This window comes from Vicugna pacos, chromosome 15 (assembly GCF_048564905.1).
Source record: "Vicugna pacos chromosome 15, VicPac4, whole genome shotgun sequence".
NCBI classification, from domain to species: Eukaryota; Metazoa; Chordata; class Mammalia; order Artiodactyla; family Camelidae; genus Vicugna; species Vicugna pacos.
The window spans coordinates 39,946,585-39,972,994 of NC_133001.1; the positions used below are offsets into that span (position 1 = coordinate 39,946,585).

General features: G+C 43.1%; 1 protein-coding gene across 2 annotated transcripts in view; it reads right to left on the reverse strand.

Moving 5' to 3' along the window:
- Positions 1-6,171: 6,171 nt before the first annotated feature.
- The window catches only part of LCLAT1 (lysocardiolipin acyltransferase 1), a 162,624-nt gene continuing 142,385 nt past the window's right edge, over positions 6,172-26,410 (reverse strand). For both annotated transcript variants that reach the window (XM_006197247.4, XM_015242666.3), the window contains exon 6: positions 6,172-10,201. In XM_006197247.4, coding sequence (XP_006197309.1) covers positions 9,699-10,201 — 503 coding nt within the window. In that variant the 3' untranslated portion in view covers positions 6,172-9,698. The remainder of the gene's footprint in view (positions 10,202-26,410) is intronic.

Consider the following 26,410-nt stretch of genomic DNA (forward strand, 5'->3'; position numbering starts at 1 on the left):
CAAACACTTGCCCACACAGCAACAGCTGGTCTTCGGAAGAAGTGCAACAGCGTGGAGACTTCGCGGTCCTGTAGAAAAAGCCCACTTGGGATCCCTTCCTTACCATGTGATCGTAAGCTGAATGTTTGAAGCAAGTCTTAGGCTCCAGAGAAGAGGAGGTACTGCCCGGGGCCGGCTTTCTTCCAGCACTGAATGCCGTGAAATTCAAATCAAAGCCTGTGTGGAAAGGGGGATGAGTTTTCAGCAGTTTTCTGCAAAATTCTCGGACAGGGTCTGCCCCTTCCCATCCTCACAGTGGGCATGCGTCCCGCACCGGATAATTAGGGGCATGCCCCGCCCTCTGATCACGTGATGTCCGGGAGCTTCCTTTTCCCCGTGGTGACTGGGGAAGGCGTGCCGTTGGCCCCCTCACTGACCAGCCTGGGTTCTGACCCAGGGCCTGTGCGAGAGGAGGGGTGGCAGAAGCTGCCCTTTGTCCTGCCCAGCAACACCCCCCGTTTGGACATTAGCAGGCTCCGCTTACAGTTCCTACCCTTTGACCTTCTTTTCATCCAGCCAACAAAGATGATGCCTGGGCCCGGCCTTTCCTGCCCTTGATATTTGCCTTCCCAGTTTCAGTAGGAAGATTGTGGGGACATTTCCCAAAAAGCTAATGGGGATTCATTGAATGACAGTCTCTGCAGTAGAAAAACTGACAACATCTCAGGCCGCAGGATGTCTGAGTAAAGCCAGGAAGGGAATGAGCAAGCCATGTGGTTTTCTGGGGAAGAGCCTCTCGGCAGAGGGAGCCGCGGGGCAAAGAGCCCGACAAGTGCGCTTCATCCAGCCCCTCAGGTCTTCCGTCTCACACAGCCAGAGTGCAGTCACCAAACCCATTCATGGACATTGAGACAATAATGTTAACTAATTTGTAGGGCGTATTCAATGCCAGTCCAGGATCCCCCCACATCTCCTTAATCTCATTCCCCAGTCGGTAACTGGCCTTCAGTCTTTCTTTGTCTTTCATGACCTTGATCCTAACATACTGGCTAGTTAATTTGCAAAGTGGCTCTCAGTTTGGGATTGTCTTAATGATTAGATTAAGGTTATGCCTTTTTGGCAAAAATGCTGCTGTGACTTCCCAGGGGTGCTTCGTGTCTGTGTGCCTCAGGCCTAGTGATGGTCTAGTTGGCTTGGTTAAGGTGAAGTTTTCCAGACTTTTCCACTATAAAGTTACTGCATGTGCCCTTTGTATTTAATCTCTATCTCATGGAGAGATCCTGGGAGGCTCTGTGAATACCCTCTTTCTTATCGCGTACTTTAAGGCACTACATTTAGGGGCCGTCAGTGATTCTCACCTGCAACAGTTACTACCATGATGTTTGCCAAAGGGTGATTTGCTCTTTCCACCATTTCTTCTACATTTATTAACTGAGATGCTACTGTAAAGAAGAGTGATCCCCTCTCCCTTATTTCTGTATTCAATTATTTACACCAGTATGAGCCCATGGCTGTTTATTTTGTCCTGTGGGTGTAGTCCATTTCTGCCAGTGTTTGGTTGTTTCAGCTTTGATGTTCAGTGCTCTGTTAGGTTGGCCCCAGTGTCCTTTCACCTGCCATATGGGAGCTACTTGCAGACGCTGACCCCAGGCTCCTCGGGCAGAAATCCTGGTGTGATTATTCTGGACTGGGGCCTGGTTTTTGGGCATTCCTGCAGCCCTCCAGGTGGTTCTGTGGTGTAGCCTGGGTTGAGATCCATCCATGTAGCTCAAAGCCATCAATTGACAAATGAGGAAGCTAATGCTCAGAGAGGGGAAGGGACTTGCTTGGAGTTACAGCCATAGTCAGGGGGCTGGGACCATAGCCCTGTCTCCTGATTTCCAGGCTTGGGTTTCCCTGGTCCCCATCTGTCATAGTCCTGCTGCCAAATGGTATGCCAGAGAATATGGGGGTTCCAGACAGTGGATCTTACATCTGGGAACCCCTGGCAGTCCTTTCAGGGGGTCCTTCCAGTCAAAACTCTGTCACTCCCTATATCCTCTGCCCTCTAAGCGAGTGCTGTCTGAAGACCACATTAAAGATGCTATCTGCCTTTTTAATTCTCTTTCTCACAAGTGAATGCAATTTTCCAGAGGCTACGTGATGGGAGATTTTCAACAGATTGACCACAGATGCAGCATGTGAATTTAGCTATATTCTTAATGCTAGACCTTAAAGCAATTGGCAAAATAAAACAATGCCGTGCTTCTCACTAGTTTTTTTTCTTAGAAATTATAGTAATTTGTCATAAGAAATACATTATATATGTTAATACACAATAGGTTTATTATTTTAAAGGCTTGACAAATGAACATTTTAAGTATTTGTCACAGTGAATATTGCTGAATAGAACTCCTACAAAGTACTTTGGGCTTTGCAATAGTAAAATGTTAAGAGTGCAAAGAAGTCTCAGAACCAAAACTTTTTTTCTAGACTATCCTAGAAATGGTTTTCTGGTCTTCTAGAATATTCTGACCAAATGGGCTATAACAACTTATAAAAAAACAAAGACCTACCCTCTACCACCTCCAAATTCTTTGAGCACTGTTGGGGTCTTGGAAAGTTTCCCCCACTCTGTGCCTCACCACAGTGTCGGGGAGGCAGGCTCCTAACCTCTGACTTCCACAGAAATAAACTCGGAAGAACTTCCTATGGTACACACAGGCAAGAAGCAGTGTGCCTCACACATCATGGAAACAGTGGAGATTTCAATTTCATGAGTTTAACATAAACATATGTGTGTGTGTGTGTGTGTGTGTGGCCTCATCTTCTTTGATTAAAAAAAAGTCACATAACTATATACATTGTTCTCCATCTTTCTTTTTTCACTTAATATTTTGGAGAAAAGTCCCAGATCAGTGTATGTAGGTGTTCGTCATGCCTCTGCCCGGCTGCACAGAACTCAGTCACGTAATTAGACTATAGAGTATTCAGTCATCCCCCACCATGGACATTGAGGTTAATGCCAGTGTTTTATTCTGACCAATAGAGCTACAATGAAGAGTTTTGTGCATGTCTCTTACAATTTTTTGGCCAGTGTATTTTTGGGGATAGATCTCTCAAAGTGGGGTTGCTGGTTAAGGGTAAATGCATAAGAATCATGTTCACGATTGGCAAATTCTCCTCCATAGCTGTAGTTGGGGGAAGGTGAGATTAGATGGGCAAGACTTCTTAAGGGTGCATATTTTGAGCCAAGTTTCTACTTTTAAGTATTCAGATGCTAATATATTTTGGTAAATCATATCATCAATCAAAAATGATTTGATTCTTGTCAAAAAACCTAATTATTTCCCAGAGGTAGATGGGTTTGCATTTCAAATATTTGTTTTTGTTATATTAAACTTGTAAATTTCTGCCCCCAGCTTGAGTTTAGTACAAGATCCTTTCTGAATGACTTCCATGGAATGATCGTTTAGAATTTATTGTGCAAAAGAAATTGGTAAGATGCTGGGGTGAACACTGGGATAAGAAAAATATGAGACATTCTTATCTTGACTTTCCAGAAACTTATAAGTCAGCTGAGGTGATAAGACCGAAAAATAACTATAACATAAGATAATATGTAGTACAGTCGAGCAAGAGTTGCAGAGAAATATCACCACAACAGGAGAACATTTCAAGCTAGATTGATCAGGAAAAGGTTCAGAGAAAAAGTGGGATTTGCCTGGATTTGGGTTGTGAGGAGGCACCTTTCTGAGTGAAGGTGGGAAAGGGCAGGGGGCACGTGAAGTCTGGGCAACCAGCTGCGTTGCTGTGAAAACGTCCACACCTGGGGACAGTCTTGCGCGTGAGGTTAGGCCGGGTTGGAAGGAACCGGGATCGGTGGTATGGGCTGCCCAACACCAGCAGGAAGCCACTGAGCATGCTGAGAAGGAGGGTTCTGTGATTAAACTGGGGTTGTGGGGAGATCACTTGGGTCCAGTGGACAGAGATTGGCGTCAGCCTCCTGGTGCAGGGAGAGGTGGTAGGCAGTGCCCAGACTTGCGAGATCTGATGCCACAGAAGGAAGGGCTGCCCCTGCGGAGGAAGGTACAGGTTGGGGTGACGACCTGACTGTTAAGGGCGGGCCAGGGAGGGATGAGTGACTCTGCCTGCAGTGCTGGGAGTAAAGGAGCTGCATCATCCTTTTCATGTCATCCATACGGAGAGACATCAGAGCTGCGGGATTTAGACTTCAACAGATTTCCCATGGGAAGAAAAATGCTGTCCATACTGTCTCACTTAAATCTGGGGATCTGGGTGGAGGAGGTCATGACTCAAGAATTCAGACGAACCAGTCATTGATGAGATTGTCCGTGCATGACTCTGAAGAACACTTGGGCTCCCAAATATCCTGATGTGGATGGAGGGGGCCGCCGAGCCCCTTTGTGTCCCTCACTGGTAAGGGTCAGGGACCCTGTCTGGAAACCATGCTGATTTGCCCCAGACTCCACATAGCTGAGGTGGACATCTGGCCAATCAGCATCATTTTATCCTATTTTCAATAGCAGTCTTCTTAAAGGTCATTCCTCCCCCACTGTGGTCAGGGGGGTGGCGAGTAACCCAGGCATGTAACCCACTTAGTATTTCTGGGCAAGTAAGTGTTCAGGAATGAGCTCAGCAACCCAGTTTAGGATTTGCATCCAGCCATGGAGGAAGCAGCCTCTCTGGCTCTTTCTCACTGGATTTGAACCTGAGAGGATGCAGGGCTGAGGTGACTGCAGGCAAGTCAACACAGTCAGGAGAGCACAGGTGTCCTTTAGGAATTTACCTTAAGAAAAAGTTTTGGCCTGAAGCGTGCATCTGTATGAGTGTAGATGAGATTCTGTGCACATCCTAGGGCTCACTAGCTGGCATTTGAGGTACTCTCATCAGAAGCCCACCCTTCACAGGGAGTTGGTGAAGCCCTTTATATAGTTTATCAGTGAAGTGAGTGATGTGGAAGCAAGTGGGTAGCTACAACAACTATGCGCTTCTCTCTCCCCTTTGCTTGAACAGAATATAGAAATCCTGCCAAGGCCCCGTCCTTGAAAGCTGCCCCTCTGGTCCTGTGTGCCCCTTTCCCAGTGAGTGACACTGGGGGCTCCCCTCAGAGTGAGTCTTCCAAGCAAATGCTCGTTGGAGAGGCTGAAAGCAGAGTGGGCCAATGCGGAGCTTAGGTTCTGCAGGGGAGGAAAATCATTTTCCCTCTGCCCTTCTGAGTTCTTGGCTGAGACCCCTGTAATATCAGACAGATGAACAAGAGAACAATCAGAAACGTATTAACATGTACACCTCATGTACACATGGAGATACCCAGGGTAAAATGAGTAAGTCCCTGCGGTGGCTTAGAACTCAGGCTTGAATACCATCCCACTGGAAAAAGGGGAGGGGAGAGCAGACCTCTCGGGGGAGAGTGAATGAGTTTTATGAAAGATGAAGGGGCCCTTGGAATAGATGGGGGTATGACATTTTGTGACAGTGTATCTGGTGTGCGGTCAACTTTTAGTCTTCTCTCCTGTGACAAGAGTTGATCCTCCCTGCCTGACGAAACTCCTAGGGAGGGGATTTAGGGCAATTCAGTTCTTTCTGGAGGATCTGTCTTTAGGCAGAAAAGGGGGAGTTCAGAGACAGCCCCTCCCTGCATTCCCTGTTTCTCAAGTGCCTACAGCTCAAAATAGTGTATCAGTGTGGCACACTGGGGGTGACATGTCCTAAGCTCTCAGCCATATTTTGGGGTGGCATGCTCTGCTGCCCTTCAGGTCCATGATTTTTGTGTCTGTTTGCAAAGTACATGTCCATGCACTTGTCAGACCTCAGTCTCACAGTTCTAGCTCTGACAGTGGGGGTGGGGTGCACGAGTCCCATTACCTCTTCCAGCTGGTGCTGCTGGTGTTTCCCAGAACACCCCCCACCGTGTGGAACAAGCACGTTGTCCTGAGGCTGAACTGAGAGATGGAGAAAAATCAAGTTCTGAAGACAGTCAGTGAGCCCTGAATTCAGCTGGGGCCCCTGGACTTTTTCAGTGATGAAAACAGTACACTCCCTTTTTGTTGTGGCATTTTTTTTAAAAAACATCTGTGACAGAGTCCTCACTGGTCAGCTCTTCCTCAGTACGACACGTCATGAGGGTGTAACAGTGTGGGCAAAGTGGCGCCCAGCCACTCCTGGGAAAACAGAAGCAACACGCGTGTAAACTGTTTAATTCTCTCCACTTTATTCTGGGATCGGTACTACAGAGACGCGACTCGCAAACATACCAGTGGACACCGAAAGCTAAGGCCGTTCCGTGAGTTATTTTTAAAACTTAGTGCTTTGTACATAATGATCTTTTAAAAAATGAATTACCCAAACCAAGACTCTCTTCTGAAATAAGAATTTAAGGTCGGCACAAGACAACTTTAGGGCCGTATCTAATCTGAAGCTCGCCAGGTGACAAGACCGTTTTAGTTTCCTACAGCATGAGGAACAGCTCTGAGGCAACCGCCGCGGCAGCAGCAGGCTCCCTTCCCCATGTCATCACAACGTAGGGTTTGCCACAGTGACCAGTGCTTTATGAGCCGTTTGTCTCCTAGCGAATAGCAAAAAGACTCTTTCACCTAAGAGACGCGTTGCACAATTCTTGGAACGAGAAAAAGAAAGGAACCCGTAACTAAGGCACTGAAAGCACATCATTTATATAAAGAAATGTAAACAACTTGATGCCAAGAGTCTCCCTCCATCAGTCTCTGTTATAAAAGTGCACGAGGGCATTGTGGTCGGGCCAGAGCTTGAAGTCCGGGTGAGACGGGGCCCCCTCCCTCCTGGGGAATTCGGTCTCGGCCACCACGGCCAACGTCTGCCGTGGGCTGTGGGGTAACCAACCCGCAGGGACACGAGTGGGAGCCGGGATCTCACCCTCACCCGTGCTCTAGCAGCACCGCAAACAAGGAAGGGTTTTATCAGGAGTTTTCAACAAAGGGTCCTAACTTTCATTTTTTTAGTCCCTTACCATGTGCTTCTGCTGAATTTTACAAGTACCTGGGCTTGTTCCATCACAGATGCAGGTGGAAAGACTTGTGACCTAATCGGCACCCTTCCCTGGAGGTTGCTATTTCGAGTATAATGGTTCATGTCCCATGTAAACCACACTGGTTTTATTTAAAATGTGTCCGAACCGTAAGATGTAACAATAGGACAGACAGCCCTGCAAACACGTCGAAGCCCATTGAGTTTGCTTTCAATGCACTGAAAGGGCGTTAAGTAGGAGGTGAGTGTTGATGCAGCCAGACAAGCAGTGGCTGCGAGTCCAGCGTGACTCAGGAGTCAAGTGGGAAGGTGGGGAGCGGACCACTCCCGGGGCCAATCACAATACTGAAGCTGCATTAACCTCTGCTTGACACTTTCTTACCAATTTCTAGATTCCAAGTCATGAACTGTATATGTCTTTCATTTTTTTTGACTGAGAAGGAAAAGTTGTGTAGGAGACACAAATAATTACAATTTTAAAAGAAGCCTTACTGCAAACAAACAAACAAACCCAAATCCCACCCGCCAGCAAGTTTTTTCTTTTTGAAGTTATTATTTCTGATTTTTAGAGCAAATACAGTGTCTATATTTGCCAGTTTCAGGGCTTACGAATTCTGGGTAGGTAAAAGGAGTTTGCATTTAATCTTAAACATGTTTTTCACGATCAAAAGAAAACCTGTTCTAAAAAGGAAAAAAAAAAAGTTCCCCTTTTACAGGTTTCAGAGGGTTAAAGAGGACACGCCATTAAAGGCAATTAGACCTTGAAGGAGGAGCCACAAGAAGTTGGAGGAAGGGCGGCTACACTACGAACACCTGCGCAGAAAACACAGCGCTTCCCTCTCACCCAGGACAAACACAATCCTGACTGTTAACTAGTTCTTGTTTCCAAATATAACCAAAAGAAGTCTGAGAGAAGCCTAAACTGGAAACTTCTTTTATTAAGGGGAAAAAAGGTTAAAAAGAAACCACCTTAAAAACAGCTAGGTTTGGAGCAGATGTGCGTAATTGCTAATTAGTAGCTCCTGGCAGGATTAAAAACAGCCGTGAAGGAGGAGTTAAATACAGGGTGGTGGGTTTCAGGAGAGGCACTAGTTAGTACTCTTCCCGGAACAGGGGTATGTCCACAGAGCACGGCCGCCCCTGGCTCCCTGAGAACCTGCTCTGGCGTCCTGCTCCCGGCGTGCCTGCCTCTCCCGGCGATGCCCGCGCCAGCTGTTGGCTGGAAGTCGCCGTCCATCAAAGACGAGATGTAATCAAGGAGAAGGCACTCAAGCCAAAAGAGGACACAAAGCAATAAATGGCTTTTGAGGCTGGTGCAAGGCCAAAGTAAGGTGTTTTTTTTTCTCTTTGCTTAACAGCTGAAAACTTTTAACTGCCCCCTATTTTCTGCTGCTCTGACCGGCACCCCCAGTACGACAAAAAAGCCTCCAGTGGGGTGAAGAAGTGACCACACGTTTCTTTCGCCTGAAAAGGAGACTAGCGCTATTGGTTTGTTGGATTTTCCATTGACTCCAAATGACAAGAATATTTAGGCGCACAATTGGTCGAAAGTGGGCTTAACTTTTACTCCCGAAGGAGGAAACCTGGGACTAAAAGAGAGACAGAGAGAGGGCGAGCTCTCACTGTCATTACAAAAGGATTCATTTTTGTGTGACCATTTTGGTTCTCAGAAAAATGTGTCAAGGCTACAGGGGTTGAATAATTTAGGCTAAACTGTGACTGTCCTGTCGGCAAGCGATCTTGTTGTTTTAAAGGCAGATGTTAGACACCCATGTGCATGTAGAAAATATAGTAACCTTCCTTTTTTGTGGCAGGTTTTAAAGAAATATTTCAACCAAGACACAACTTCAAGAGTTTGTGACGGCAATAACAACGTTTTTCTACACTTGCGTTTAAAAAGGTAAGTGACTTGATTTATATACCCTTTTTAATGCAAAAAGGCTACACCTGCTGACAAGCTGTAAAGAAACCAGCACTCAGCAGGTGAGGTTACGTGGAAGTGAAGAACTAAACGGTAGGAATTTCTAGCTTTAAAAATTCAGACTAAGGTTTCTAAGTGGTTGCTCCCTGAGACACGTCCAGGTCTTATTTTCAACGTGAGAAAAGGGCACTGGTGGTCTTCGGACGTCTGGCCATTGCAAGGCTAATGCCAAGATTTTATGAATGATGAAGGGCTTCCTACCAAGATGTCTGCTCAGGTTAAGAAGAAGGGGTTTCGTTTTCTGGCTTGATGGAGGGATGCGAGGGTTTGATCAGCAAAGAAGGTTGTGCGGGGCCCATGGCGAGGGAGGGAGCCAGGGGTAGGGGCCCTCGCCTCCGCAGTCGGTGCCAGTGCTGGATCTGGGCCGGCGCATAACAGCCCCAGCTCTGCCTCCTGAATGTGGGATTTGTGTGGAAGTAGGAGTTGGGCCTTTAAGAAAATCTCGGATGTATCTCGTCTGCTAACAGCCTGGTGATTGTTTAATAACATTCTGGCCCGAGTTATTTCACGGTGATCCCTTCCTGCTACAGTGTTGAAATTACATTCAGAGATTAAAAAGAAAAATTGTGTGTGTAGCAATATTTTTCCACAAAACTAAGTGCAAAATATCTTTAACAATGATGGTAGTAAGAAATATTTGACATAGTCATGCAAAAATGCATCTCAGTTTACAAAGGCTTACTAAAACATTTCGAAAATATCCCCAGGTTTTTACACTCTGAGCTTGACAATCTTACGCATTTTTCTTTGCATTTGAATGTGACTGTTTGTGTAAAAAACGGTAACATGCAAGTTCCATGATTTCCAGTCCACCAAATAGTCTCTCCTGCAGCACGAAGATGACAATGATGATTATAAAATACCACTGGACAAGACTGTACGAGTAGATGAGCAGGCACATTGCAGGGCTGAACAGGGTCCAGTACACTAGAGACAGCAGTTTGACCACGAGGACCCTGAGCTCAGACTTGCAAGGCGGGATTACAGTCTGTCCAGTAAAGTAAAAATTCCTCTCCCCCTGGTAGAAGGAGCGCAGCCTCTCTTCCTTCTCCTCCCACCGCCTGTGGCACCAGAGCTCCAGGTCCTCCTTGGACGTGGGGAGGGTGTCTATGGGGTAGCGGTGGACATGGAAGTGGATCTCCTTGGGGAAGTCCCCGTGGAGGAGGTGGCTCTCTGTCTGAGGAATGTTGTGGGGGTAGGCCACCGTGATGTCGTGGACAGCATCGAGGTTCTTACCTAGGTTTTGGAAAAGATAAAAATACAGACTGAGTAATGATCATCTGCGCAGCAATGCTGATTCACACTGCGAGGCAGGAAAAAATCAGGACACAGTGAACCAAGATGAACAAGCAAGGGCTATAAATACTCGTGTTCCTGGGTGCTTGGGTCAATATTTACCAGTCATTTTTAGTTTTTTATCTGCTTGCTAATTACCACAAAGACCCTTGGAAAGGAATTGTCTTCATTCATAGAAAGAGTAATCTGCCATTCTAGAACTAAATGAATAAGCACATTAAGTCAGATTTGACACAGGAATTAGAGCACAGACGAGCTCTTTTACACTAACAGGACTCACTGGAGCCCTCCAATGAATAAATATACCCTTCTTGCCAAATAAAAACTTTCTCACCTTTAACACAATATTACCATGAAAGCTACTGGAAAGAAAAACTTAGAATTAGACCTGATAAAGTGGTCGGACACATATGAGAACTTCCATGTGATTATTTTTAGAAACATCAATTTGAAGCCTGAGGAAGACGCTGACCCGTTATACCATCATCCTTACAGATCTCATGGTTAATTACTTTGGGGTTAAGTGTTTTCAGCAAAGTCCCATTCTGGATGCTGGAGATAGAGAAGTGAATAAAACATGGTCCCTAACCTCTCTCAAGAGTTCACAGGAGAATCAGGGAGACAGGCACCTAACCAGAACAGGGAGGAAGGGAGGTAAAGGAAGGGGGAGGGAGCCGGCGGTGGGGGGAGCAGAGGGAGAGCGAAGCCACCAGGAGAGCTCGGAGGGCTGAGGGCACAAGTAGGCTGGAGGCCTTGGGTAAAGGGTAAAGGGTAAAGGCCCTCACGGTCAAACTCCAGAATCTGAACTCTGTAGGCGGTACAGAAGCACCTTAAATGGCAAAGAACCACTTAAGGATTTTAAACAAAAGGGACCAGAGTATGTTTCATTTTAGCAAGGACTACCTTGGGGGCAGTAACAAGAATAGTTTGGAGAGGACCTGGGGCAAGAGAGGCCAGAAGAGTAACTAGATGGTTATTACAAGGCAAGAAAGGAAAGAAATAAAGAGGAGGTAGGGACTAAAGGAAGTCGTGACATGTCCAAAAAGATGACAAGGAAAAAATGATGTAGTAGAGCAGTCAACTGGAGAGGGTGGAATGAGCCCAGGTTCGTTTCTGGCTCATGGCTCTTGAATGGATGGCAGGGTCTTTGAGGTTAGAAAAGTACGTGGAGGTGTGATCTTTAAGGAATCATAAGGATCACCTATCAAACTGTTACAAGGCCCAGAGAGGTTGAGTTTTTTGCCCAAGGGCACACAGCGTATTGGTGCGTAGTCTCTGAATGTTGCTTTATTCTGTATCACTTTATCTTTGGCGAAAGACTTTGATGTGAACTTTGATGCATTACAGAACCGAATGATGTAGGCAAAATGGATCTGTGGGGACGGATATCAGAACAGCTGTTGCCTGTAGGGGTGGGAACTGGTTGGAAGGCTACCTTTCCCATGAGGAAATTTTCTGGGTGGCAGGAACATTCTCTATCTTCATGAGGGTGTGGATTACATCTAATTGTACACTTAAGACCTGTGCATCTCCAAATTTCACCTCGATATTAATAACACGTATGAAGCAACGTCCCCACCTTACCTCACCTTGTTTACTCTTCCTGTTAGGTTGTACTCATTTTTAAAAAAAGACAGTTTAAGTCTTCTGTGTTTATTGTTGGTCTCCTGTATTCTGTGATTTCCTTTAGGGTAAAGACCACGTTTCAATTTGGTTTCAAAATTGTCTTATAAAGTACTCAGCCCTTAAAAAGAGCTATGTTATAAAAAATGAGAATACTCATATCAGCAAGGTTTACATTTAAAACTGGAGGGACAGTCCTTTAGGGATGCTATAAACTTTGGACATGAGAGTGGAGGGGCCATGACAGGCTGGCTCACAAGCACTTGTATCTGAAGGCCCAGAAGAGAGATGAGGCTGGGTCTGTGCGGCTGCAGAGGTGAGAACTGGGTCCAGTGGTTATAAGCCACAGGGAAAAAGCCTTTAACAGCTGTCAAGAGGTAACCTAGTCACCCTTTGCGAAAAGGCTGGTTGACCACTGCCTGGTATGCTGTGGTGGGAATTTACACACTGGAAGGCAGGCTGTCTGAGCAAGCATCAGACACTGGAACACTGAGCATGACACATCCATCAACTAAGACGGTAATATAACATGTCTTACTTGTTAACTCACCTGCATTCAAACTCAGCAACCTTTTGTCAGCTTAGCATTCATCATGACTAGCCTGCTCCATTAGAGATCACACTCTTCCTTGACGAGCTAGTTTGGCATTTTAGTGCACCCTCCACTGCAGACCTCAGAACCTGTTCGCAGATGCTCACAGACTGCACCCATAATCCTTGTTCAGCTGTTCACCTCAACTTCACCCTCCTGTTCGCCACTTCCTCTCTTAATGAAGGAAATGAGATGTCTTCACCTCTTGCCACTTGTGCCATTTAATCGCTGACTCAGAACCAAGCTCACATTTCATTTGCTTTTAAACCTCCTCTGCAGTCAACATTTCTGCTTCCACCTTCTGCCTACACCCATCTCCTCAGTCAGAGTTACTGGCCTCATCAGCCTCACGGGACCACAGTTGGAGACAGGCTCCTTCCCCACGCAACGCCACCATCTGTCTTCCTGTCTGTCCAATCCCTCTGTTCCTCTTTCCGCAGCTTATCTTGAAGAGCTGCTCAGCTAGCCCAGCCTTCCTCCTGCAGGAGGTTCTTAATGCTCATCCAGCACACACAGCAGTGGATTGTTACAAATCAGCAGCAAAATCTTACCATACTAGGAAGAAACTAAACTGCCCCTTTCTGCATTCTTCTTGACAAGGAAGGGGTGGTGTGTACACGCACGTGTGTGTGTGTGTCTGTTCAATATGTAAATAGCAAGTTTTGAGACAGAGATGTTCCTAAGTGAAAAATTCTAGATTGACTCCATCCAGTGCAGAGCATGAGGGCTGTGCAAACAGACTGCCTGGGTTCAAATTCTAGCTCTGTTTCTTACTAAGTGAATGACTCCCTTAACCTCTTTGTGGCTTACTTAGTTCCTGCATCCATAAACTATCCCACAGGGTTGCTGTGAGGATTAAATGAGATAATATAAGTAAATTCACAAAACAAGATCTCTGATACATAAGTAAGTGCTCAATAGATGTTAGCTGCGGCTGTTCTTACTGTTAGGTGAGAACCTAACATGCTGATATGATTTAACTATCTAAGTTGAGCTTCTGTTAGTCCACAGATGCCAGCATGGTTAGTGGGGGAAATACTGCACTGAAATATCCTCTCTGTCCCACTGCCCAGGGCACTACTCACCTGGGCCCTGAAGACACCAATTCCAGACCTTGTGTTTTCCACTCAAGACAAACATTCAAACTATAATTTCACAAAATGGACAAGAACATTCCTCTGCCTTAAATATTTCACCTCTTTCCCTGAAATATTTTATCTTAACTCTCTTCAAAGACCAGCTTAGATCCTAAGGGTTCTAAGAAGAGTTTTCTGTAAGCATCCAGGCCGCGTGGCCCGGCCTCCGGTGAGTGCTGCAGGCACGTGTGCCGGTGTGCTCATCCGACACTCACCTGCCGTCCTGGACCATGTAACCCAAAGCATCCCGGGAGCCATGAGTACCACAGGGGCAAGAACCATGTCCTTGCCTCTTCACCTTAGTACCTAGCAACACCCTGCACTTAAAGAGGTTCCAGAAATGCTTATTTGACCAATATTTATGATGTACTATCTTCTCATCTAAAAATACAGGAGGGAAGTATCATGCCTTCTACATGGGGTTGTTATTACAATTCAGTGAACTAATGTACGTAAAGCTCTTTGCATAGTACCAGCAAACAAAAAGTTCTTAACGTTAGCATCTACTACGATTTCTACATTCAGTTAATGAGACTGACTTGCTCCACTGGGTTTTTTTCAACTTGGTTCCATGAATTCTTGGTTCTGAAAGGATTACAACAATCGTGGGCAGGGGTGTTGGTCATCACGTCCAAAAGGCAGTATTCCAAAAGTTTCTATTAAATTGCTTGTTTGGAATTTAGAAATTTGGAATGATAAAACTCAACATACTTAAAATACTACCTATTTTATACTTACAAACAAGAGCAATGTTGTAATGTTAGAAGATAAAGGCAGTAAAGTGAAAAAGGGAGAACTGGAGAGGAGAAGAAACACAGCTTACACCTTGTCACTTGTTTCCCGGAGCTGGGTCCTTAACATCAGAGGCTCAGAAAGGCAAGAGGGGAAAATAGAGAAAGACTTTTACACCTGGCAGTGTCTTGATAGTTTTTAAGCTTTATAGTTAGCGAATGTCTCTAGACAACACAAAGCCACATACAACTCTTTACTGCTAATAGAAGAGCTTACTTTTCACAGCATCCCATTGAGACCTCCTGGCCCTGAGGCCTCTAGCCCAGGGGAGCCCTTCCTGCCAGCCAAGCTGGCTTCCTCCCAGAAGGTACCAGGTTAGGGGCTGCCAGGCTTGCACGGCTTAGTTCATAAGTAAGTGAAAATAATGGAATGAATATTCAAAAGTTGAGATGTCCCTTCATTTCATTTACCAACTTATAATAGGGCTAAAGTAATAATATAACAGATTAAGAAAAGATAAATTCCTGCAATTACAAAGTTATACTGTCTTAAAATTTTGTGGTATGAAAATAACAGACTTTTAAATATGCAAATTAAGATGGCTGTCATCAGTAAAAGCCATTTTTAAAAGACTGCATTTCTGCGCAGATAGTTTAAATTACAAATCTAGATGCTAACTAACCACTTGTCATCTGCCTACAAGGGGCTTAGAGAAAATGAAGTCTGTTCTGCTTCGGATACTTCACTATTATTCTCTAAAGCTCCCCTTCTGTTAGAACAGCCACACTCACTTAGGCCCAGAGATATTTGTTCCCTGGAAGAACAGGAAAAGCACTTGCTTAATATTTCGGATCTTAATTTTTAGTCTCAGCCTAAGACTGAGGGAATTATTAACACTTTAGTTATGTTTAACCAACAGAAGTTTAAAAGACGTGACAAATGTAACGTGCAGAAGGGAGCGTCGCCCAGCGATCAGGCTGAGTGCATGATTGTTAGGAGAGTCCTACTCCCTGTGAAAACCTCTCCCGGAATGGGGGAGAGCCAAGACTTCACACACACGGATGTTTAAGGTGAAACAACCAGGTGAAGAAATCCTGGTTTGCCCCGATCCAATTATATAGTTCAGTGGCAGAATACTAGAAATGCAAGCTCTTTCATTTCTTCTTAACACAAAGTGATCTTTTAAAGGAGTTGATAATGACTGAAATATCTTTTTTTCCCCATTCCATAATCAGTTGTATGCAGAATATGTAAAAGTGTAATTTATTTTGGATTCATTTTAACATCTGATTTTAAAAAATTACATTTAAGTTTATTTTCTATTAGCCAGATCTAAATCCATAAATCTAACTATATACATTAGGGAGTTTTAGATAAAGCAGCATGTCACCTAAGATGTGTCTGTGTTAAAGGAAAACGCTGAGGCCGCTGGTTTTGTGCACTATTCTTCAGATTGAAAAAAAAAAAAAAAACCCCAAGAGAGTAAAAGTTGGATTTAGTAACTAAACATTCACTGTGCCACTTTGACGCTGACACTTAATAGTACATGGCTAATAATAAGCCTGACAAATTGGCACTGTCAGGACACTTTGAAAGAACAGCTCTGACTGGACAGATTTGGATATATTTAGACTAAAAATAACAAGACACCTTTCAGCTTCAAAGTAACAGGACATGCATGAACCACAAAATCAACTGGTATTAAGGCTCAAACAGTGCGTTTTTCTCTGTTAGAGGAAATATTACTGTTTCCTACTAGGTACATTATTTTTCCTTCTGTATAAGTTGGATACTTATGGAACAGAAAATAGAGTCAGCCTGCTTCCGGCCCCGCCTCTTATCAGCTCTTTGACTGTGCGTGTTCACTATAAGCTTCATCTGTAAACGTAGATTTAACAGTCCCTACCCTGTAGGGTTTTGTGAAGATCGCTTGCGAGAAGGAAATGCTTAAGAAGTGCATGGTCTGAGGGGTGTGCCTGGACTCTTGTTGGTGTTACTCTTCCAGGTGGGACGATCACCTGCGGCACCTGGAGGGAGGTTAGGTTTAGGCTGCTACCCTGACTTTCCTTCTCTGATTTCCTCTTCCTTTGGGACAGGTACCAAGTCGCTGCAGTGACACTGAGGTCTATGGCCTAACACGTTGTCCACCCTCTCCCTGATACAGAAGCAAAGCCTAAGTTCAGGGGATTGACCTTGGCTTAGGGGCAGGTCCCAGTTTATCTCCTAATACATATGCCCCTCCATCCCTACTAACTCATGCCTTAGACATTTTAAGCTAAGCACAGGTATTAAATCCTCGGCTGGCTTTCAGAATTAGAAGCTGATGATTTGTGCCTCCTGCCCCAACTTTTTTTTTTTTTTTTAAATAAGTCAAAGTTAGTGCCTACTCTTTTTCAAAGAAAGAACCATCCTGGGCTTAAAGATCAACATTCAGCTGAAAGGTCAAACTAAAAATGGTATCCTTGTGAACAATCTTGCTTATCCAACTCAAATTTGGCTCTTACATAATTTCAGGGACAAATATTTTCACATTCCTACCCTAACTCTGTTGAACTTTTTGTGTTTTGTGTAAATGCACGAATATTTTCGGTTACAAGTATCTCTCTTCTGATGAGCGTTGGTTCTCTGGATCTTCAAAACAAGTTTCATTTTCCAGACAGAATAAAAACATGTTGACGTTTTCCATAATTTGACAATATTGGAATAATAGATCAACAAAGGCAAGACCTGAATAACGGTATGAATCTGCTGAGGCCAGATACACACACACACTTGTAAAACATATAGCCTTGAGAAAAGAGATCTATAAACTTTCAAAAATAGGACCGTACTGTACCCACTGTTTTATAACTTGTTTTTTTCATGTATTTCCCATTCATGTCATTAAAGATTTTCTAAAATACAATTTTATGGATGCACATTTGATTTTGTACATATTGTTATACATGTAATATAAATACACACACATTTAAAAAATTCTTTTGTTTTCAGATAGTTGTTTCCATATAACATTTAAATTGATACCTTTGTAACTAATAATAAGGATTTTCTAGGATAAATTCCAGTAAGTTGAACTGCTGGATCAAAGAATATGAACTCCTTAATAGGCCTTTGCTACGTACGGGAAACTGATCCTCCCCAGAAAGGTCAATTAAAAAAAAAAAGCAGTAAGTTATGCTGGTGCTTTCTTTCACCCACTTTTACTAATGCTTGGGACTGTAATTTTTAGAAAGTTGCCGAAGTGTGTCATTTTTGTTTTAATTAGTATGTCTTTGACCAGATAAAACAAGTGCATTGGATATACACAATGGGAATATCCCTGTGTATTTTGAAAATTCAATTATTTGTCATCTCATGAATCTGTAGGCCTTTATATAGTAAAGATATTTACCCTCTATCACATGTGTTGTAAATCTTTTACATTAACTTCGTCATTTGGCCACTGGTGTTTCCCTGACCACTAGTGAGTTTATTTTGTTGGATTTGCTGCTGTGAATGCAGCTTCATGTCCTTTATCCAGTTCCTATGAGTTGTCTCTTTCTAGTCAGTTTGCAAAGCTCTTTCTCTATTGTAGATTATTAGTCCTCTGTCTGTATTCTTTGCTGCAAATATTTTTACAAATCCATTATCACTTATCTTTATTTATGAGCATCTTTCCAATACGTGTGTACACGGCATATGTGTGTCTATGTCTACACAAGTTCAGTGTTCATTTCTTTTTCTGTTAAAACTTTGGATTCCTATTTTTGTCTTCCCTGCCCCTAGACTGGTATATTTTATTTTTCAACAAAGTGAAAGACTCTTTAAAATTTAATCTTATAATCTAGCTTTTTTTCCCCTATTGAAAGAAAGTAACTTTCAATGTGAAAAACAAGAACAATAACAAAATATAATTTACGTTACTGTTGGATTAAACAAATTTGTTTAGATGTTCTAAAACCCCTGGACATCAATCAATACGGGATTAAAAGATGAGAAGTGTGGGCATCTGCAGACTCTGATTCGCTAGTCTTTGAATTAAGGTTGGAGACAACACATTGTGACTGTCCCCCTGCTCAGAGGTTAGGACTGAAGGTGACTAAAGATGCTCTTGAGTATTACTAAGTAGTGCCTACTAAGTGCCAGGCATTCTTAATTCAGCAAGTTCTCTATTAAGCATGTACTTGCTATGTCAGACATAGCTGGGGTACACTGGTGAACACAAGGAAGATCCCCCAGGTGGAGCTTATCAGGACACAATCACTTTTAGATATTTAACCACCTGTGTGACAGTATCCCTCTTTTGCAGTTGTAGAAACTGAGGCAAAGAGAAGTTGTCACTTGCTGAACATCACAGTTAGCAATCAGTTGTCTCTGACTCCAGAGCCTTTCCACTATGCTGCTCTAAGAACTGCAGATTTAGAACAGGGACTATAGAGTCTGGCTGACCTGGTTTGTACCCAGGCACAGTGACTTATTAGCCATGTGACCTTGAGCAAGTTATTTAACCTCCGTGGGCCTCAGGCTCCCCATCTGCAGTCTGGGAATGACGCTCTCTTTGGAGGCTAGAAGAAACAAAAGGTGTCCGTCTGTCAGCCAGTCTGTAAGGCAGTCTACTGTGCTTATTAGTAAGGATATCAGTTCTATGCAAATGACAGATCTTGGTGTTTTTCAGGTTTCTTTTAATCTTGCACTATTTTATTCTCATCTTTTAAGTATATCATGCCTATATTCTGCTTAAGAGATTTGCTATAGTCTTATACAAAGTATAAATTATTAGATATTATGTAAATTTCTGTTATCCACTCCTGAATTCAGCTTAATTGGTCCACCAGATCACAAGCTAGGCCCTACCATCCACTTTGTGGCAGCTATCTTAACTACAGCGGAGTGTCTAAGTCATAGTCTTGTAAATCTAAAAAATTTATGGTAAATTACAGCTTAAACTTGTAAAACATATGCCCCTAAATCAAAGCCTAATGTTACTACCCTCCCTATATCTTTACTGCATATGTGGTCTTGAATATAACACAGAGAGTTCTCTGAAATTCAGTCATTTTCTTCCCTGAGAGGAAAAGTCAGCCCGGCCGGGGATGAGGTAGTATTAATGGGGTGGGGGGCCAGTTGTTGTCTTCAAGAGGAAGTAGAAGACAGAGTAGAAGGGAAATGTCTCTGAGTGCAGATGACAGCTTGACCACCACTCTGTGGCCCTGGGCTCTGCACTGGGAGCCACACCGGTGGGTCTCAAGGTGGCTGTCAAATTGCCTTAGGCTTGTACCACACCTGCTTGCTAGCCTTCTCTGTAGGTGACCCAAGAATTAACTTGCCTTGCTTCCAAACACACAGAAATCAGAATTCCCGCTCAGTAAACCTGATCTCAGCCTGACTGGGGACTGAGGATCTTACTACAGCAAGGTTTTCTTGACCAACCAGGACTGATCCAACCACCGCTGTATGCATTCTGCAGGAGGGGCTTATTAATCCAAAAAGAACCCCTGGCTGATGGAGGGCACGTGGGGAGATATTTCTGAGCAGAAGATATGTCTGTTCTGAAGGATATGTTTCCTACTTCTTCTCTCCACCACCATCTGCTCATCCTCTGTTCCCCAAATGATCAAATTAAAAATTACACCAGGGAATATATTTTATGGCCTTTGTACTCTTTAGTAGAAACGGTCATAATTCATTCTTCCTTATCTTTGTCCTTTGTGTTAATAAGTCCTGTCAGGTAAAGTACAAAGTGAGGTGGTGGTAGAAGTAAAGAAAATGGATCAATACAGGGAATATTCAAAACTTCAAACACTGAATTCACAAATGCAGGTCTTCTGCAAAGGGCACCACTGCTGGGAAGACGGCGTGGTGTGATGGGACTGTAACTTCTTTTCTATTGAAAGGATAAAGAAGCAGGCTGTGTGTAGCTCAACAGAAGAACGAAAGTCTCAGGTTCTTCGAGGATGGCAAAGGAACAGGAGGCTTTATTCTAGAGTATTTATTATAGAGTATTGTTTGAAGTTTAAAAAAAATGAGGAAAAAAAAGGGGCTCTATGTAGTTGAGAAAGATGCATTTCAAAGAATGAAGCAGACATGCTGATAACAATATTGTATACCATTTTGATACTTCTGACTGAAAGAGGTTATATTTTCCTGTTTTTTTCTTTTAGTATTTTCTTTCATTTTTGTACCTTTTTTTTCTTTTCTTTTTTTTAAACTATTTGAGGATAAAGCTCAAAGACAGATGCTAACATTACACCAAACTGGAAACTAACCCAAGCAGTCTACAGCTTCATAAGTGACCAGAATACCACACAGGTATCTACATTCATAGACTTAGACTTTTTAAACACCTGTGGCCTACTGTATGCTCTTCCAGGCAGAAAATTCATTTTCTTGCACGGAGAGGACTCTAGAATCAACTGCTGATACAAGGGAGGGAAAGTTCTATGTAACAATGTTCTTCTTGTGTATTTTATTCCCTAGTAGACAGGGTCAAAGCCTTTTCTAAATACTTCCTAAACATCAATCCGAAATTTCTCAGTTTTGACAAACTTCTCAAAGCAATACTCCCCACAGTATTGATGGAGACTAGAGGGTGTCGGGAGATATTAAGGATGAATCCATTTTCTAGTAAACGTTGTTGAGTCTCATCAGAAAGCGGAGGTCAGGGCTGATGATCTAGTCCAACTGTTTGGTAAATAACTGCCACCTGTGAGCAGCAGAGGGATGGAATCAGGATTGGGGGACCACTGAGGTAAACTAAGAATTAAAGAGTGGATACTTTCTTTGGAAATACTCATTAGGAGACAGGGAGTAGAGGGAGAAAAGTGCTTCCGTCTTGGGATCAGATCCTATGAATTGGCATAAAAACAGTCATTAGAGTAATAACTGAACTTTCCATTTACACTCAGAAACATATGAGGAGTATCATCTGGATAATAGCTACTGATCCTGAAATTAAGCAAAAAAAATAGGGACGTGAATAAGTATATGTAGTGGGTTGAATGGCGTCTCCCCCAAAATTCACATCCACCAAAACTTCAGGATGTAACCTTATTTGAATATAGGGTCTTCACAGATGTAATTAAGGTAAAGATTGAGATGAGATCACACTGGATTAAGGTGGGGCTTAAGTGTCAGGGGAAATGTCCTTATAAAACAGAAAAGGGACACACAGAGACAGAGGGAAGGTAGATGGTCAAGTAAAGATGCTGGAGAAGATTGCAAGTTTGTGGTGATTTTTAATCGCAGCCTAGGAAACCAATACAATATACATTAAGAAATACTGAATGTCAAGGATTGCTTCTTTTACAGTCTTTATTTTGGGGACGGACATTTCTTCTAGAGTTTTATTGTAGTTTTGAGTTACCAAGTGGCATTTTGAGAATAAAGAGCGAGGTCACCAAACTGTTAGGGACAGCTGTGTAGGGAACAAAGATTTGATTATCTAACTGTATCTGAACAGGCTGACTAGAGGTGCTCACAGGGAATGCAGGGCTGCTGTTTTAGGGCAGTTCCTGCAAACTGTGGAGATCTGTTCCTTAGTCAGACTGTGAACCTAGCATGCATGGGTGAGATCAAGGAATCCACATTTTAGCAGGCACTTCAGGAGATTCTGATCTGATGGAGAGGGCTGGAGGGCCACACTTTAGGGAACATGAGGTTACAGGGATGGTTCTAAGCAGAGGAGGCCATGGGGCGTTGCATTTAAGAGCTGGGTTCTTAGAATCGGATAAGACTGTGGGTTCTTTGTCTAATTCCACTCCCTGCTTACATGTGGCCTTGGAAACACACACCTTTGGAGGATTATCTGAGATCATCCTAGTAAGTGATCAATGAATGTTGCCTATTAAAATTGTTTTAAAATTTATTTAAGGTGAAAACAGTTTGCTCTAATTCACATTATATACTGACTGGCTTAATTAAACAGTAACTGTCATGGTTGTCCTCACATAGTGGGAGATTTGATTAGGGTATTGAAAAGAGTTTATTCCCTGCTTTGGGCTGGAGAGAGATCTTGCTGGATAGGATTTCTGATAACTGTGGGGACACCAAGAGGGAACAAAATGACTAGGATTGAGAAGAAAAAGTTTAAAAGGAAGAAGGCAAAAATCAGCTGAAAACTCTAATTCAAAAAGACACATGCACCCCAATGTTTATAGCAGCATTATTTACAATAGTCAAGACATGGAGGCAACCTAAGTGTCCATCAGCAGATGAATGGCTAAAGAAGATGTGTTATTTATATACAATGGAATATTACTCAGCCATAAAAAGAATAATGCCATTTGCAGCAACTTGGATGGACCTAGAGATTATCATACTAAGTGAAGTAAGTCAGACAGAGAAAGATAAATATTGTAATATCACTTATATATGGAATCTAAAAAAAGATACAAATGAACTTATTTTTAAAAAGAAATAGACTCACAGACGTAGAAAACAAACTTATGGTTACCAAAGGGCAAGGGTGGGGGAGGGATAAATTAGGAATTTGGAATTAACAGATAACATGCTGCTATATATAAAATAGGTAAGCAACAAGGACCTACTGTATAGCACAGTATCTTGTAATAACCTATAATGGAAAAGAAATTTTAAAAGAATATATATGTATAACCGAATCACTTTGCTGTACACCTGAAACACTGTGAATCAACTATACTTCAATCTTTCAAAAAAAATCTAGCAAAGGCCAAACTATAGTGACAGACAGTAGATCAGCAGTTTCTAGGGACTGAGGTTCAGGAGAGATGTTTGCACAGACGGGGGCATATGAGGGAACTTTCAGAGGTGAGGGAGTGCTTTATATTTTGACTATGGTAGTCATGTGACTATGCATTTATCAAAATGCATCTATGTGCACACTTAAAATGTGCAAATGTGCAAACACTTAAAAACTTACAGCAAATAAATTTTACCTCTAAAAGTTATTTTTTAAAGCTTCTCAAATATTTGCTCTAAAAATATTTAAAGTGATAATGTAACAAATCTGTAATACCTGCTATATATAGTCACAATAGAGCTTTATTTAGGCTGGTTGGATTCTTGTTACACTAAAATGTTAGAAAACACAGTATTTAAAGTTTGAAACAAATCCATTCACATGCACTGATTTTTAGTGATTTTTTTTGTATTAGCATTTTATTTGAAACAGAACATTTTCCTATTCATTCAAATAAACATTAACATGCCCATAAGCTTTGTGTTAACTGTTTTACACTATTTTTAACTTTCTTGGCTAATATACAATATAATTCCGTAATTAAGGGATTATTCCAAGTGTAACCTGACATTTTAAAATTTCTACCATCCTAATTTCTTTCAGGGTCACAATATCTAAAAGGTTTTCTTGCCACTATCTAGAAAGGGAAAAGGCTGAATCAACATAATTCTGAAGCAGTTACAAATAATTCAATTAGGATTGACAAAGAATCACGATAACAAGGCAGGTGGGAGACAATGTGTCTTGAGATCAATATTTTAGAAGCACGTATCTCTGATCTATTGGGTTACCACAATGGTGGCGGGCCTCAGGTTTATCAAACATACACACACATATCCTTGTACCTGTCAATATTACAACAGCAGAATAGAATCTAATCTGTTTAATAGTTCAGATTTTTTGGGATATATTTCTGGTTTTTATCAACACTATGACATAGAAAGTTATAAAACATTTGGGAACCAGTTTGACACACCCACTGTAACCTTCCCCCTGCCAAATACTTGCTCTACTACCACCCGAAACAAAACAACAATCTCATTACAAACCACAGCTACTCAGCATTGGCGCTCTCAGCAGGACAGAAGGTGTGACACTTGTGTCAAAATTACCTTGCTAGCTTTGAACGACTCAGACATCATGGCTGTAGATGAGGCCGGGCCTGGGCAGAACTGAGAGGCAGGCTGACAGGGAGGTGGTCACTCCTCTCCCTCTGAGGGTCCAGAGGCTCCTGCTCTATAATCTAGTGCCCTTGCCCCCTTTACCCAACAGGGAAGGGTCTCATTTCAGTACTTTACACAAGCTGATCAACTGACGGATTATACTCCGATATGAATAGATTTCAAGAAGTCTTAACCATTCAACTCATCTTTAGACAGAACCACAAAAAAATGTGATTTAGCCCTTCTGATGTACCTTTTCCTGGTAAAAATTCTCCACCATACCTCCATAAAGCAAACAAATGAAACTGAATTTGAACGCCCAGTTCCTGAGGTTCTATACTCCCCCTTCAGGGTACCACTGACATAACCCCTCTGACTGCTGGAGGTTTTTGTTTGTTGCCTCCCCTAGCCCAGAAACTCACTTGAGCCTATTGGATATGGATACCTGTTCTGGTGGGAGTGTTTGTTTTTAGCTGGGAATGGAGGCTAGTGGGAGTCCTTGGTAAATTTCTGATTATTAGCCAAAAGTGGGCCTTCAGTATTGCTTGGTAATCGCACATATTTCTTTAGTCTATTTGTGTCCCAACCACCCAGATTTGAGTATTTCATGCCTTTGCTCTTCGTTTTTTCACACCTCCACTACTTCCTTATCAACCTTCATTTTCATCCTATTTCTCTGAGAAAATAAATCATGAGAAACTTCTACAAGGTCTTACCACCCCACCTCCCTACTTACTTGCATGGAAGTGCGCACACTCGCCTTCTCTTCTCTATGTGGACGGTCTGTCCATAGTTGCGTTTAGGGCCAGTCCCTCCACCTGTGTGCTCTGTCTTGTCTACTCGATGGTACTTCTCCAGCAGTTTCCCGTGTAACCGGTCACTCCTATCTCGCCTGTCAGCGTGCTTACAATCCCTCCCACCACTCCTTCCTGCCCCGCATCCTCCCAGCTCCCAATCATTTCTCTCACCCACCCAGCTCAGCATCTTACGTCTACAGTCATCTTCAGTCCTCCTCTCTTATCTCTCTTGAACCCGTGCCCATCAAGCAAAGCCCTCACTACTCTATCAAAACCATTCTCATCAAGGTCATCAACGACCTTCATAAAGCCAAATCCAACAGCTCCCCCCCGCCTTGAAAAATGATTTTACCTCGTTTCCTGCCCATGTTACTCTCTTGGTGCTTTTCCAGCCTCTCTGGCCACTGCCATGTCTCCTGTGCGAGCTGATCTCTAAGCATTGGAGCACCTCAAGGCTTGATTTTACTCTTTATCTGCATGCATTTCCTAGATGAGCTCTTTTAGCCTTAAAACTTTAAATACCAAATATGTGCTGATGCCCCCCACATCTGTATCCCCAGCCTGCCCCTCTCCCTTGCAGACTCACATATTTGACTACTAATGATATCTCCCCTTGGATGTCTAATTAAATTTCAAGTTTAACATGGCCTCAACCAAACTCCTTCCTGGTCTTTCCCCCAAAACTTGTGCTTCCCACAGTCTCTGACTCCAGTTCGGGCAAAGAACCGTGCCGTCACCCTTGCCCCCTCTCGTGCTCCATTCCATCACCGTATTCTATTGATTCTACCTTAAAACAGATCCAGAGTCTAGCCAGTTCTTGCCACCCCACTAACTTTACCTCAGACCACCACCTCTCCCCTGGATGACTGCAAATATCTTTCTAATTGGTTTCCCTGTTTGACCACCCTCCCTCCTACAGATTCTACACAGCAGCCAGAGTAATCCTTTCAGGATGTCAGTCACTAGTCATAAACCACCTTGGTCTCCTCACCCCATCTCACTCAGAACGCCAAAATCTGTGCGATGACCCACAAGGCCCACACCACCCAGCAACCCACTACCTCGCAGCCCTCATGCTCTACGGCCCGCCTGGCCCACGCTGCTCCCACCGCACGGAGTTCTGTGTTCTCCTCTGAATGCACTTGGCACACTCCCATTCCAGCACCTGAGCTGTTCTTCTGCCTGAGATCTTCTTACCCCACACTCACCTGTCCAGGGAGGCCCCAAGGACCCTATTTAAAGCAGCAGGCTGTCCTCTTCTCTGATTTACTTTTCTCTACAGGCCTTACCATGGGTCATAATATATTTTTCACTTCCTTGTTTATTGCCTGTTTTCTTCCTGCTAAAATGGAAGTGCCACAGGGTAGTAATTTTTGTCTCTTTTACTCACTGGCATATCCCCAGTGCT